Below are 16,912 nucleotides of genomic sequence, written 5' to 3' on the forward strand. Positions count from 1 at the left end.
ATCATTTTAAAACCTTTTTTTTCAATAGTGAAAATAGATCTGCAAGGATCTACAACATTGTGAGCTTGTGTAGATCTGATATTTTCACTATACTTTTGTGCAACACTCTTGTATGATGAAGTAGGGCATCCATTTAGGAAAAAAGCTTGGATATGCAAGGTTGCTGCCCGATAGTAACCCGAAATCTTTATTCATTTAAAATATATATTTTTAATAAATTCCATAAAAAAGAAAACTTCTAAGAAGTAGTGAAAATAGCCGATCTATAAGCTCACAACGCGTCACATCACAATGCGTTGCGAGCTTGTAGATTGGCTGTTTTCATTAGTTTCAAATATTATTTTCATTATTTCACTATTTTTGCACGCCACCACTCTTTTGGATTTCGAACTAAAATGTTTGGGAACCACTAAACTAGATCCTTCACACATCCTGGCTAGCTCGCCAGTACTTTCCGACCCCACATCTTTCTTTAGTACGTCCACATAGGTAGGAGGTGTGGGACAAACTGGTGATCGATGCATGTGTGTGTTGGTTCCCATAGCACATGCTTGATGGCTGGGACCTCCCTGTCTGTGGCAGTGACCGGCCAGCCTCATTCTCCTGCATGGCTGCTATCAATCATATCGCTCACTCTTCGTAGCTCCCTTACAGACGCTTGTACTGTAGGTAACGTGCTCGTTCTGGTTGTTGTTTAATACAGCATGCAACATTCTGGTGTAGCACCCATGAACTAGGGATTTAAAAATTAAATAATAACACACTCTATTTATACATTTTCCATGTACAGCAAAAAAAAAAAGACACACACTTATAATGTACCCATCCCCCTTCCCCCCTACCAAAGTCATAACAAAAATTTAAGAGAGATCATATAGACAAAAATAGACACGCTGATGACATCAGAAGTGATGACGAGGATGGGGAAAAGGAAAAAGAAAAAAAAGGTAACACAGCTCTTGACCTCTTACGCTATTTTTATTTATTTTTAAAAATATTTTTAGGGGGGCTTTTATGCCTTTATTGGACAGTAGGCTGACAGGAAATGGGGAGAGAGACATGGGGAGTGACATGCAGAAAAAGGCCGTCGGGTCCGGGACTCGAACTCGCGACGCACTGTCAGGCTACATTGAGCCATAGGTGCCTGGGAGGCCGACCTATCCCACTATTAAACTTATTTCATTAAGGGATTTCTGTAGGGCAGGCTTCAGGGTCCCCCAGTACACTGTAGGTTCCAGGCTGAAAATATTTAAAATAATTAATATCGATATTTTTGGAAATCTCTATGGGAAAGATTAATGGGCTTTCGATCTGTGGAACCACAAAATGGCTGCCACTGCTATATGCTCTATAGACAGGTTTCCTGTTAGTAAACATTGAGAGGAATATGACCGCGCAGCTGCGGGGGGAAGCCTATGGGTGCGTTTGGAAATTACGCACCGGAGCACACTCGGCTATTAGTTTGTATTGGCCAGTGCGCTCACTGCCGCTCAGGGCTGTATTTTCGAACGCGCCTTCCACCCCCAGGCATGCGCAGATTGCGCATTCTGCTCTGTGATGACGTCGCTCGGAAACCCGTCTATAGGAGAACAGACTCCTACTTCAACTACAGAGAAGAAGCTGACATTGATAGGTCAGGGCAGGAAGTTGGCCTGAGTTTTCTTAGCATTTACCGCAAGCCCAACCAATGAGTTTGTCCTTCACCAACAGCAGCAAGTTACAAAGTGATTAATGAACGATTATTTAAAAAAATAAATGAAAATAGCAGATCTACAAGCTCACAACGTGCTGCATTGCAAGGCGTTATGAGCTTGTAGATTGGCTATTTTCACTATTTTTGCACACCACCATTGTACAAGGAAGTATTCTGTATAATACAGGCCTTAAGTGGTCAATCAGACTAATCGATTTAGTCTATTATAAAAAATAGAATGGAATGTTTTTTTTCTGTCAATTTGTTGAAATAAGACAGTATAATACACTTATCACAAAAAAAAACTGCTTCTCAATTAATCAATGAAACTCCATTAGCCAGATCAAAGGTCAGTTAGAGATTCTAAATTTCGGTTTCAAATCTTTCGATATACTGTTCTTTCGGTTAATTGCCCAGCCCTACCATGCACCATCATTTAAAACTTGTCTAAAGACCCACTTTTTTAGAATGTCTTTGTATGGCCTCTATTGTTGTTTTCTGCTTTCTTGCTGTTGTATTTGTTTCTAATTGAACTGTCTGTGTCTTGTTTTTCTGTTTTTTGTTTTACTTTCCCCACACTGTCTGTTGTGGGTTGTGTTGTGAAGCACTTTGTAAACTTGTTTTTAAAAGGTGCTATACAAATAAAGATTATTATCATAAGTTATATTTATGGTAAAAATAATAATAATAATAAAAATAACCAAAAAACTGACTGTCCAACCCACAGACCAACCAGCCCAACGCGAATATTACCACGCCTGGATATTGTCAAGTATATCGCCCTGTTGCCTCCTGCAACATGGACAGGATTCCCATCCAATTCCCATAAACATAATTCTGAGTGTGAGTGTTCCCCAAGCGGTCTGACCCCCCGCAGTGAAGAGACTCTGACTCCATTCCAACACAAATTGTCATTTCTCTCTCTATATAAATGGTTTCTGTAGAGTTGTTGCTGTGCAATAACAGCCAGACAATATATCAGTATTTATAGATAGATACGAGTAGCCTATCTGCTCTCTCCGTTCTCCGCTCATCTGTTGTTCTCCCTGAACACCAACACAGATGTCTGTCTGAATGACTTGTGCGTGCATGCATGTGTGCGTGTGCGTGTGCGTGTGTGTGTGTGTGTGTGTGTGTGTGTGTGTGTCTGTCTGTCTGTCTGTCTGTCTGTCTGTCTGTCTGTCTGTCTGCTCCTCCACTCGTTCTGAAACACATTGCACAGAGCGCTTGATGTACAATATACTGTATGTAGGCACAAGGCAGACAGTCAATGCTGGCCATCTAACACCCACCACCCCTATAACACCCTCCACCACCCTCCACCCACCACCCACCACCCTTACACCACTAAGTAACCACCACCCCTCCAACACCCTACACCAGTGGTTCTCTAACTTTTTCATGTCAAGGACCCCCAAATTGACACTTATTAGCCCGCGGACCCCCATTTGAAAAGATAAACCAGGGACCCCAATAAGAGAAGGTTTATACGGCTTTCTAGCAGTGATTCTCAATTCTCAAGGACCCCCAGTTTGACATGTATTAGGCTACGGACCCCCATTTAATGGCATTTATACCTCTTGGACCCGAATTTATATTATAAAATCAATGTTAATTTAACTCTGAGAGTGTACAAATGGAACCAAATGGACCCGTTACTCTCAGAGTTACAGAACTATAAGGGTCCATTTGGTTGCTATCCATCATTTAGCTGGGGACCCCCTGGAACCGCCTCAAGTACCCCTGGGGGTCCCCGTACCCCACTTTGAGAAGCAATGGCCTACACCACCCCTGCACTACACTACAGTCTCTGGGTAGCTCTGTCGGTAGAGCACTCGCCTTTGGACCACAAGGTTATGGGTTCAATCCTGGGCACTGCCAACTCAGCGTATAAGCCGCTTGGCTTGGGTGCGGCAAGTTCTGTGTTAAATACTGGAAGCTGATGGTTAGGTAGGTGTTGCGCTCCACCTCAGCAATCCGTCTCTTTTGCGCATTGTACGTGCTTGGCTGATACTGAAAACATTTAATAAGCATCTCCAACCTACTTACTTGCCCATATAACACCCTACACCACCACCCACAACCCCTATAAAACATCTGTCAGGAGACCACAAGGGGATGTAAATATAAATACCCATCGAAAGTGTCATTCACTGCTGCCGTTTTTCCTTTTTGTCCTTTGTAGTGTTTTGTATTTGTTGATGATGTGATAGTGTTCATTTTTAAATTCAATTATTATTATTAATAATTGTGTGCTATCTTTTTAGCCATAATCTCTTACTGTACCACGTGCTGTACACAGTACACCAGAGGGAGCTCCACTGATCTCGTTCAACCCAGATTCGGCACAAACATGGGGTTAAATTCGCTCTACTGCTATGCCACCAAAATGTGGAATGTCTTACCAACAGAAAGGTCAACAGAAAAAGTGTGACCTTCAAAACCGCCATAAAAGAGCACCTGAAATGTGTAACTGGTCCTAGAAAAGTAATGTTAACACCAGAATTTTGAAATGACTCCCCCCCAACTGTTTACTGTACATATACATATACGTTTATTGGTACAAGTGTTGATGATGTCTTGTATAATTATTATTTTATATTATTGTATGTCTTATGTCTTTAAATGTCTTGATGAATTGAATACACAGGGCCACAATGGAGACAAGCCTCTATGGGCTTTATGTGTTACCCTTTTAGCATCATCGTAAAATCGTACCGCTGTACTGTTTGCAAACTGTTAATTGGAACTATCCAATCAATAAAAAAACACCCACCAACCTTATACCACCCCTATACCACCCACCAGCCCAACACCACCCTATACAGCATCAACCACCCCTACACCAGTGGTTCTCAAACTTTTTCATGTCAAGGACCCCCAAAATTATATGTATTTGGCCGCGGACCACCATCTCAAATATTTTGTTCCAGGGACCCAAATATGTATTCAAATGTTCGCACACATATTTTCACGATTCTTCAAAAATAGCAGATATACAAGCTCATAGATGGCTGAATAGCCAAAGTATAAAAGGTTACACTTATTGTGATGCTATCTTAACACATTCTGCTGAGGACCCCCTGGAACCCCGCCAAGGACCCTTTGGGGGTCCCCGGACCCCACTTTGAGAACCAATGCCCTACACCACCCTACACACCATGCCTAATGCACCCACCACTCGTACACCACCACCAGCAGATGGACTACAGATACCAGCTCTTTCTCTTTCTTTATTCTCTTCACCCCCCCCCCCCCCCCCCCTCCTCCCCCTCCCCCTCTCCTCTCTCCTTTGCTGTTCATTTCAGATCAGCACAGTAATACATTCATGGCTCTCCAATCCTCCCAGTGGGAGACTGGGGAGGGGTTACTGGGGGTGACTGGGGTGTGTCACTATTGTTGGGAACTATATAGATTTGTCTATTGGACCCCGCCCCTCTCTGCACCCAGCATGCACGCACACACGCACGCACGCGCGCGCACACACACACACACACACACACACACACACACACACACACACACACACACACACACACACACACACACACACACACTGGTAATCGCATTGAACATGAGCTTCTACTGTAGGCTACAGCAGGCAGCATCTTCAGCTATATTCTAAGTATAGGGGATATACCAATAAAGTGTAATTTTTCTATTATATTATAACGGTGCCTAATCAGTTTCTCTGAGGCAAACCTAATCTTATAACTGTGTCTTATTTTTCATTTTTTTTAATGTTTTATGATAATCTCCATAATAATAATGATTATATATTATATAATTATTTGGACAGTTCTATCCCACTATTTTGGTACCCCAAAGTAAGCGCGCCCTCACAGCCCTAGAGCCCTGGGGGTCGAGGGGGGCGTAGCCCCCCGAGACTCTATATACATAGACTATATATATATATATATATATATATATATATATATATATATATATATATATATATATATATATATATATATATATATATATATATATATATATATATATATATATATACATACACTGACATAAATATATATAAAAGCACAACACGATAAATAAATGTGTGTGTGTGTGTGTGTGTGTGTGTGTGTGTGTATGTAGGCTATGTATGTATGTATGGTATGGTATATATTATGTATGTATGCCGCCGTGCCGGTAGGCCTATGTATGTATGTAGGCCTATGTGTGTGTGTGTATATATATATATATATATATATATATATAATTATTATATAATATATAATCATTATTGTGTGTGTGTGTGTGTGTGTGTGTGTGTGTGTGTGTGTGTGTGTGTGTGTGTGTGTGTGTGTGTGTGTGTGTGTGTGTGTGTGTGTGTGTGTGTGTGTGTGTGTGTGTGTGTGTGTGTGTATGTACATTTTTTGTTTTGATTGTATTGCTGTATTGTTGTATTGTGCTTTTTGCTTTGGCAATGTAAACGTATGTTTTCTCATGCCAATAAAGCCCTTTGAATTGAATTGTGTGTGTGTGTGTGTGTGTGTGTGTGTGTGTGTGTGTGTGTGTGTGTGTGTGTGTGTGTGTGTGTGTGCATACATAAATATATATAGATACACAATACATAAATATATAAATAATAGCCTATTATATAATTATATATATATTTCTGCACACGGAGAGCCGGAGCTGACCGCAAGAGGAGCTAGACGCGACACCCCCTCCCTCCTCCTGTGGCCTGCTGCGTCACGTGTCCGTGCTCTAAGTGCGGAAGCGGAAGCGGAAACGGCGTGTCGCCGTTGAACCAACAGCTGAGCAGCGCGAGCGTTGTGTGCTAATGTGCGCTAGCATAGCAGCATTAGCACGTAGCAGCAGCAGCAGCAGCAGTGTGTTGAGTGTCAGTTCAGTATGATGGCGGAGCTGGTGCAGGGGGGACAGGCCGCGCTGGGCCAGCCGGGGCTGAACAAGTCAGACGGCCTGGCCGATGCGCTACAGAGGGCCCGGCAGGTAAAACTATACTCTTCTATAAAACCCGGGGGGAAGGGGGGGGGCTCAGGACCCTGAACCACGACACACCCGAAGTTTGTTCGGACGGCGGAACACATACTTTTTTTTATTCGACAACTCACCCAAATAACGTCTGCTTTGGTGTGGTAGTTCTTCTTGCAAAAGCTTGGTGGTATGAACACATACTCTCTCACTCTCCCTCTCTCTCTCTGTGTGTCACACATACACACACACTCTTAACACACAGATACACGCACACACACATACACACACACACATACTACTAGCTATGCTAACTAGCTCGGGCAAAGCCAGTTTAGGAGTTGTGGACCAGGCCACTTGTTGCTGTGTTCTCTTACACAGGGGTTGTTGTCAGAGTTCACAGTGAGTTTAAGGAGTTTGAAACAATCATGTCGGAGGAGAGCAGGACTGGGAAGTTTTTGGACACACGTGTCACTCACACACACACGCACTGTAATAGACTCACACACCACCACAGCAGCACACACAACCTGTTGGCTGCTGTAGTGTGCTAACTTAGCTGGCCAAAGTTAAAGGGACTCGACCCCCACACACGGCCTAAAGGGCTTAAATAATCCCACACACAATCACTGTGGTGGATCGAAGCCGTCGTTGTATTGTTTTTTTGTTTTGTTGTTGTTGTGCGTTGGACGTTAAATGAAAGTAAAGTGATCGTGGGGCTTGTGTTAATAGTTGTGGTTGGACTCCCCTCCCCCTATAGCCATGGTGTTTACTGTAACACACAAAACTAGGCTGCCGTTATGCAACGCTCTCTACAGCCCCATATATGTTCAGTGGGGGTGTGTCTGTACTCTCTGCCTATACATACATTTATCACTTTAGTACTTCAAATATGATGTGAGTTTTTGGGGAGCACACACCAGAGAGAAAGGAGGCGATTGAATAGTAGACCTATAAGAACGTAGTTGTCTTGAAATAGTGATCCATATGTTGGGGGAATATTTACAGAAATAGCTTGCTAACCCCCCTAATCTGGCTCTGATTTCTGAAGGCCCAGAAAGTAGGAGTAGTAGTACTTATCAGTTGATATCAGTTGATATAGTTACTTATCAATTGATTTGGTAGTTGCATTACTAGTCGGTGCAGTAAGAGGAGGACGTGGCAGTTCATTAGTGAACCTATGTTGAGTAGGTTTAGTGAGACAGCAGCACCGGGTTGATCATGTGTGATGTCATTAAGTGGAAGTGAGACAGTGATTATAGGATCTGTGGCGCTGCAACTAAAGCAGCTTCTGCTCACACACCGACACACACATACACCGACCGACACACACACTCCCTCACGTTTTCATTCAGTATCAGTTTTTATTGGTAGTAGTTAGGCAGGTGAGATTGGAAGAATCCCAAACCCTGGCACTATTAGTAACTTTCCACTTGGATCAACCCTAGAGCTAGTGAGAGTATTTTAAGTTAATATTGATGTAGCCATATCAATGTATGTGATTGTGTGTATATATACGTATACTGTATATGCCTATATACACACACATGTATGTATGCATTTTTGTATGAATGAGTGTCTCTGTGTGTGTGTACACCAGGGACGTATAGAATACTAATTCCTTATTTGCTGGAGGGTGTGCATTCTTAGTTAAACAAAACCATGGCAGTTCACCGTTTTAAATTAAATGTATTTAAACTAACTCTAGCTAGGTCATTGATAAGGCTTCTCACACTTGTGTACTGTTGCCTAAAACCTTTGGCAGTATAGCTTACACTCAGTGTTGCAAATTGCCATCGTGTAAGCTAGGCCTGGACAATTAACCGAAAATACCTCTAAACCGACATTTAGAACCTCTAACCAACTTAATCTTGCTTATGTAGATTAATTAAATAAGTGAGAAGCAGTGTTTGTTTATTCTCCCCCCCTTATATATCAAATAATTAAATCAAGTCTGAATAACCTCTGAAAAACCACTTGTAGAAATAGTGAGCTCCTATTTACAGTACAGACATTGTCAGAGGGCAGTGTAAAACAAAGTGTATAAAATAATAATAATTCATCAATCATAATCGAGCCAAAAGTTTGAAATTGTGATATTGATTTGTCATATCACCCAGCCCTAGTATAAGCATGATAATACGGATGCGAACTGTTGAGGTCATTTGTGGAACTGTGTATATACAGTATGTGTGTACTAATGATTCACCCCCACTGCAAATTACTTTATTGGTAAAATTCACAAAATGTCAGCTATTTGTAATAAACAAATCAAACGAGAACAATTGAAATGGCTCTTGAATGAATAGTTTATTTCTATTTCTTTGAACATCACAGTGAGACAAAAAGCATTTTCATTTAGAAAAGGTACACAGGCAGAAGCTTGTAGCTTTTCAGTGCCTATTCCTTTTAAGTTGTGTTACTTTTTAACAAGAAATAAGAATTGTGAAGAACATAAACAAACATAACAAAGTTGAACAAACACAAATCCATAGTGCACATAAGGTGAACCCTAATATATGTCAAGCCAACATTTGATCAAAGTATGGTCAATAAATCCATCAATCACTCCCATTTGGTATTTGTCCAGTATAATCTGTTTGAACTATTTTTTTAAATTGCATTCAATTTATACTCGGTTTAATAAACTCAGGCAAACCATTCCACAGCTTCACAAGTTGCCTCAACACTAATATTACAAGTGCTTTATCCAAATTGAACGCGAAATGAGTTTGAATGACTACTGCAGTCCGACAATTATTCAACCAAGCATCTTTAGTTTTTTCTGCTGCAAATTTGATTCATTAGCCAGACACCAGCTTCTGTTAGCTTCCCCTAGGAATATTAGCCCATTCCTCATGTGCAATGGCCTTCAGTTCACTAACATTCTTCTTGGGTTTGCGTTTTGCAAAATTTCAAATCCCACTAGAAATTTTCTATAGGGTTGGGTTCTAGTGCTGTCTGTACGAAATCCGGTAGTCGAATATTTTTCGAATATAATTTTTTGTTTTTACTGAGTAACACATCTCATGAAGTCCTGGCCTACCGATGTGAAAACAAATGCTTTAATCACGTGACGCATGATCAACAATAACGTTTCAGTGCATGCGCTGCACGCAGCAAGTTAATATGAACGTCACCACTGCCATGCCACCAATGCGCCTGTGTTGTGCACACTCGGCCGCGCGCCTGTGTGTGTCTGAAACTTACAACTAATACAACTTTATTGGTAAAATAAATCTAGGCTATATATACTAGGGCTGTCAGCAGAGCTCAGAAATTTGATTTATAATTATCAAATATATTTGATTGGGTATATATTTTGCATGTCATGCTACAGGTATCTGTGAATAACCGTGAACACTCCAATAACGCACATACGTAACGTGGAGCTGTGGAGGAGCATATCGGCTTGCAATCCACTTCCTCCGTGTAGTGGGTGTTTTGGCTAGTGTTGCATGGGAGTGATTGTATGGGGTAGTTGTCCCATTGAGCCCGAGTTGTACTTGAGCATGCGCAACTAAGCTGATGGCACACAACACGTCACAATGCGGTGAACTAACTAAGTATAAATTAGGCTTCATAAATACTTAACTTGACCCGCAAAATAGCCTTACAAGAACAATGTTAGTGTAACTAAGTGATTTGCTTAAAATATGGTGCATTTAGCATGCTCTAAGCGCGTCGTGTGTGGAATAAGGCTGAACCGATTAATCGATTTAAAATGCTCCCAGAGTTTTTTCACGTTGTGTAGCTCAACTAAACATTGTTATTCCAGAACTAGGAGCGAGTCATTTGAGCCATATCGCTTCCCGGACATATGCAAATATACACATACATATGCAAATAGCACATAAAAATGGCACGGTATGGGAGCATTTGAAGAGGAGCCACATCAGAAGAGGTTGTTGGCTTGTTAGGTTGTTAGCTTGCCAGCGAAATTTTCAGTCGATCCGATCTGGAGCGAAAAGGGCCGTGCACCTATCTGGCGTGTGTGTGTGTGTGTGTCATCAGAAGAGTAAAGGTCCATGGGTGGCTTTTAATTACTAGAGGTTCGGGCCGTTAACGCAGACCTCACACCTCGCACCACCTATTCGACCAATATGTCCATATATGGAGAGCTCTGATGTCATCACAGTGTTTCCCCTATATGCATTAAGCGGTGGCGGGCCGCCACCCCTTAAATCTGGCCGCCACAGTATGATAAAAAAAAAAAAAAAAAGATAAATTATACAGATATTTTCCTGCTCATTACTGTGAACATGTACTATATAAGTCTTCATGTTTGAGCACAAATAATGCATTTTGAGAACCCCCAGAAATCTACGTGCGCATCCTCCCCCACACCTTCAACTTCAGGCTAGGGGAAACACTGCATCACCAGTATATGCCCATATATGGGCATGCCCCCTTTGTGGCCATATTTGGAGCAGACTGATTTGTTTGCACCTGATGCCATGACAACACATTGAGGTTAGACAACACACTCCATATTTGGGCGTAGCTGCATTGGGAACTCCTTTGGTTATGGCTGACTCATAGTGACATGAGCAGGACGACGTGGCATGCTGGCCGGGCCTCCGTTCATTTTAAGATTAAGATCCCTTAATCTTAATTTTAAGAATGACAATTTTATTTTCGTGTCATGCCACCATTTTGGCCCATCCCATATGGTAGTAGTAGTAATAGCAGCTGAGCAAAACATTTTATTTAAATTAATTGTTCATCTTTGTTGTCTTTATTGTTAGTTAGAACATGCCTAAAACAACCTCAAACAAGCTAATAAACACACTCGTTGAGTTTGAATGGAGGTTTGTGATCGGCTAGTTAGAGCTGCACATGCAGGGTGAGCAGGGGAAATGTAAATGACCATTTGCACCTTATAATACCGATCTATGTTCAGAGATAACCATAATGATTGTTCAACCCTATTGCACACACTCCTCTCTGTGAGGATATAGTGTGTGTGACGGGTTGATGTCATATACATGATGGAAAACAACATTATGCCCTCGTGGTATATCTTTCTGACTTTAGTAGGCCTGTCACAATTATTACATAATCACAATTATTTGAGGTAATCGCAATTATTTTGCATAATCATTTCCATGTTGAAACATTTTCAAACATTTTCTAAAAATAGCTAATCTACAAGCTTACGAGTCACAAAGTTGTAGATCGGCTATTTACGTATTGTTTTTGTAAAATGTTGTGTAAAATGATTAAATATGTCAGTCATTTCTTTGTATATTTAAGTTATTTCTCATATCTGCCCTGAGCAATTTTTGATTACGAAGCCTGAAAGGCAAACGGAAATCTCATTTTTATTCATCTTTCAATACCAAAAACACAATGAAATCGTCCTTTATCGCAATTATTTGTATGACAATTAATCGTCAACTTAAATGTTGTAATCGTGACAACCTTAGACTTAAGTTGTGGCGGTGGTGCTCTGATGGAATCCTTGAGCCCAGTAATTGGAACAATTACTGGGCAGTGGCCCTTTTGTAGTAGCCTGGAAACCAGACGAATATGCCATTGCAAAAAAAATGTGCCCTCTGCAGATTTGGTCTGGCACCGCTCAGTTGTGATTGGATTTAACTCCCTTCGAAGTAGTGAGGGACCAATCAGGGCCCAGTATGCAAATATGGGCCGGGTTTATCACCAGAGGAAATACAGAGATTCCAGACTAATCTTCGCAGTGATATTAGTCTGGCCATGCCAGGCTACTTTTGTAGGCCCCTTGTAGATGGCATCACTCAGCATTGCGCATATCCATCCATAGAGCTTATCTAGAGTCAGTAGTTGAACTTGTGCCTCTAATTTACAATTAAAATGTCGGTAATTATCCGATGAGTAAAGGGCATGAATCCTAGTCAACAGACAACAGGCTAAGTGGTCAAGTAAATAGACTGGTAAGAAAACAAGTGCTGCAAAGTAACCAGCATAGCGGCAGGTAAACATCTAACCTAGCATCTGTCTAAACAACATGCTGTCTCAATAACATACTTAGCGTCTGTGGACAAGCAAACAGTACTATATATAAATACTGTAAGAGTTCTAATCTAATCTAAAAAGGCAACAAGTGTGTACTTATACGAAAGAAATGTGTGTTGTTAGGACTGGTTCTTAATCTCAAACGTGTCAAGGACTGCCAAATTGATATGCATGTGGCCGTGGACTGAACATATGTTGTGCCAGGGACCCCCAGAAGCAGCAAAGATTAGTGTTAAAAATGTTAGCCTTTAAAAATATATATATTTAAAGATTTGCACACATTTTCAAGATTTTTCCAAAATAGCAGATCTACAAGCTCATGGCAAGTGCCGCGCTATGAGCATGTATATATATTTTTCGACAGCAAAAGTATAAAATATGGATAAAGGGGTTAAAATAATTGTGACCGTTTAGTAACTAATTTAGCTGGGGACCCCCTGGTACCCCCTCAAGGACCCCCTGGGCGTCCCCGGACCCCACTTTGAGAAGCAACGTGTTAGGAGATTGGTTGGAGTGAACGTCAACTTCTCATGGTTGTGGGTGTGTTTTCAGACCAGTAGAAAATGAGGTGCGAGTCCTGCAGTCCTGATTGACAGAGAGAGTTTTAGAGCTCATTCCCACAGATTGAGAGCCTTGAGGGTGAAGAGTCTCGGTTGCTTTTGAGTGATGGCCAGGGTGTACTAGGGATGTATCATTCGTAGATCTGTATTGTTCTGCTGCATGAAAATATCTCTCACACACAGGCATGAATATGAACAGAGATGGATGGAGAAGGTGACAGAAGCAGCAGCACTGCTCTTTTCTTTTCTCCTCAACTCTTTGTTGTCACACTGCTCAAGGTTACACAGCTGCCCTCAGTACGTACGTGTGGGTGAGAGAGAGAGAGAGATTATTGTTAGTTTGAATTTGTAAGAAGAAGTGTTGTGTTGCTATGTGAGCCTGTAAAGGCCAACCTCTATCAGGGTCTGTAACATGAGTTTAAGGCTAGTCTACTACTACACAAGGATATTATTTTGTTTGAAAACATACCGTTTTCTACGTTTGCCCCAACCATCCACACTAATGATATAGGGCATAGCAGTGGTGGCCATTTTGTGCTGCCACAAATAGAAAACCCATTCATTTTTCCCTTGGAGAATTCCCAAAATATTAATAAAAAATATTTTAAGCCTGGAACCCAAGCCATCCAGGCTCCTGATGAATCGTGACCATAAAACATTTGATTCTGTGTCAAAAAACATTTGAATATTTAATTCTATTATGTACAATATTTCATAAATACCCCTTTTTGCGTTTTTTTTTTTAATATTTTGAGTTACCCGCGAGTAAATCCATCCGGTGTTGCTCGCCAAAAACAGCCGATCCACAAGCATCATATATTGGGAGCCTGTAGATCGTCTATATTCAGCGGGCGTCACCATCGGTTTAATAAATTAGCATAATGATTATTAGCCTACCTGTGTTTGTTGTGCTCTCCACTTGTAGCAGGAGCTCATTAAGTTATTTCCGGCAGACAAGTCGCAACAAAATACTTCATGGCTGTAGATAGGAACTATTCTTGTAATCATTATAAGCATAACATCCTTATGCAGAGATTAAATTAAATGTCTTAAATGTTTAATTGCCGTAAGCTAAACTTTTGTTTGTCTTTGCGACAGAATCTCCCCCTCCCTTCCCTGCGCACATGTGATGCCTAGTGACATGTTTGATTGATTGAATACTTTAAACAAAAAAGCACAGGAAAGTACAGTTCAATACAAGGTCTGCTAAGTGGATTTTAAACCCAAGAAAGCCTATGGCTTGTTTCCATTGGGGTCCTTTGAACTCAATTCATCGAAACATTTAATGACAGACAAACATACACTTCTATGCAAAAACATCATATAAACAGTTAGAAATCAAAAAGAAAAATATGTACAGTAAACAGTTCGGGGGGTTAGGCTTTGATGAGGTGCATTTTTTTGCCTTGAGCATAATAATGAAAGGCAGAAAATAAAGTTAAGTTAGCGATATACAGTATTTTTTCTCCTTGAAAATACTGCAATGTGGCTGAATAGAATTATTACTTATCAGTAATTAAATTACTGATAAGTAAAATAAACTGAACATTTTGGAAATACTTTCCTCTTTTTTTCCTAAACCGAACCAAAACCGAGGTTCGAACCGAACTGTGGGCTAACTGAACCGTTGTAGCCCTAGTATGTGCTAGAGATGTGCGCTTACTTCAATACACTGTGGGGGTATATTAACATCTCTGATTGTTTTGTTAATATATAGTTATCAACATCCAAATGGATTGCAGTTTTTTTTTCTCACTTAGGTAGAAAGTTTGACTCCTTGTCCTCGTGTCTCCTGACAGCAAGCCCCCTGCCACAAAGCGCAAATATTGGAGCTGCTGCAGCATGCCATCTCGCCTCTTGCTCTGGTCAACAGCATGTTGCTTTAGCAGCTGGACATTAATGGATGGATATATGTCCGTATGAAAGCATCTAAAGCACAGCCTCTTTGTATATGTATATCCATATTCATGTGGCTGTCCAGGATCGATGGCCATTTCTTCCAGTTGTTCACACCAGTAGCAAGTTTGATCAGGTTGCGGGATATGGAAAAATAGGCAGATGTGACATATCACTCGCTTTCTGTGCATGTTTTATACTATGTGTGAGACATCAGGGCTCTGAGGGTGTGCCAGACATACTTACAGGCCTTTAAATACCCTGAGGAACATAGGCCATTGATGAAACTCCTCCATCCTCTTCGGTCTTGCGCCCTCCACTCTAGGCCTTCCTCTCTTTCTCCTGCCTTGCGGGTTCCACGTTAGAGCATGTTTTGTGATTGACAAATGTGCCAGACATACAAATACACAAAATCAATTAATCCTGTAAATGGCTGTATCCTGTACTTCATGTTAATTCTTGCAGCCCGAGCCCTGAGGGCATCTGATCAAAGATTTGTGTATTAGCCTGTCTGGCCAGTGGCCACCAGTTGATCACGGCTTCAGCGCAGCAGCAGCATAGTCAGTGAGAGAAGCCAATACACAACCACTTCGCACACAATCAATGGAGGCTATTGGAATGGCCCAGACCTCAATAGAAGGGGGACAGAATATCTTGAGAAACCCCCCTTCCGGTGCCAATGGTCGTAACCACCAGTGCATCCACTATATACAAAGTTAGCTGGGGCCCTGTATCAATATTTGAAGGCAGTCTGTGAGTTCAACTTCAACCTATGAGCCGCTGTCCGTCGTGGGTGTATCGGATGGACTTGATGGACTGGAGCGGTCATTTTCGGAAGTTTGTTGTGGTCAAATAGCATACAGTAGCATAATTCTTACTGTACGTGTAAACTTGGCACATCCACCCGTGATGATCTTGGCTTACTCTGATGGAGAATAGCAGGAATGCTCTCTCCCGTGGGGGCATGCATGCCATGCATCGAGCATAATGATTGACTGGAAGGACGCAACCTGTGTTTTTAATGCCCCCAGGTACAGATCTAGAATCAGATTGGCAGCCCGGGCCAATTCAGCAGCCAGGGAGTTTAGTAAATTCAGGCACCTTTTTGTGAAATGGTGAAATAATCGTGCTTTTTGGATTTTTTGATCGTAAAGGGTAAAATTATGGTACAAATGATGTGATAATTACCATACATCTGCAACAATGATGCACACAGCACATAGACAAACTATCATGACCATAGAAAGGGGAAACATTATTTGATTGTACAATCGTCTGACTACAAGTACTTAGTTTGATGGATGTTGTAGTCAAATGACTGTCAAATGTGATATGCCCAGTGTATATGAATGGTCATCTGACATGTATTTTCAGGCTTGGAGTATGTAAATATTAAGCCTGACAAGCTGGTTAAACAACATTTAAAAAACAAACATTTCCAAAAAAGGCGAAGCACATAAGTGTAGAATATGTATCCCAAAGGGCCGTTCACACCAATCATGATGGCTATAACTATAAATATGTTGTTTTAAAAAGAGTTGGCAGAGTCCACAGTCCACACCACAACTATAACGATAGTGGTGAACACTATGGTTTGGATCACTTTAATAGCAATCAATCAATGATAGAAACATTAACGGGCAATCAAAATCCATCAGAACAGGTCATATGGGGTGGAATCGGTCTCACTCACACTCTGAATCAGTGGCGGTTTTGTTATTAATGGAGATGAGGAGACTATTTTGATTAGCTAAGCTGGCTAGCAGGTTGGCTAGCTGTTATTACCTCAGGTAGCTAAGCCTACAACTATCTTAATTCCTTATTA

At 41.2% G+C, this 16,912-nt stretch overlaps 1 protein-coding gene across 9 annotated transcripts in view; it reads left to right on the forward strand.

The window, feature by feature from the left end:
* The first annotated feature begins 6,435 nt into the window (after nucleotides 1-6,435).
* Nucleotides 6,436-16,912, forward strand: part of LOC311043341 (far upstream element-binding protein 3-like) — a 36,971-nt gene continuing 26,494 nt past the window's right edge. For 6 of the 9 annotated variants that reach the window (XM_084054547.1, XM_084054554.1, XM_084054555.1 and 3 more), the window contains exon 1: nucleotides 6,436-6,652. In XM_084054547.1, coding sequence (XP_083910673.1) covers nucleotides 6,554-6,652 — 99 coding nt within the window. In that variant the 5' untranslated portion in view covers nucleotides 6,436-6,553. The remainder of the gene's footprint in view (nucleotides 6,653-16,912) is intronic. The other 3 variants (XM_084054551.1, XM_084054552.1, XM_084054553.1) reach the window with 1 other exon arrangement.

This window comes from Gymnoscopelus microlampas (assembly GCF_963454915.1).
Source record: "Gymnoscopelus microlampas genome assembly, chromosome: 4".
Lineage (NCBI taxonomy): Eukaryota > Metazoa > Chordata > Actinopteri > Myctophiformes > Myctophidae > Gymnoscopelus > Gymnoscopelus microlampas.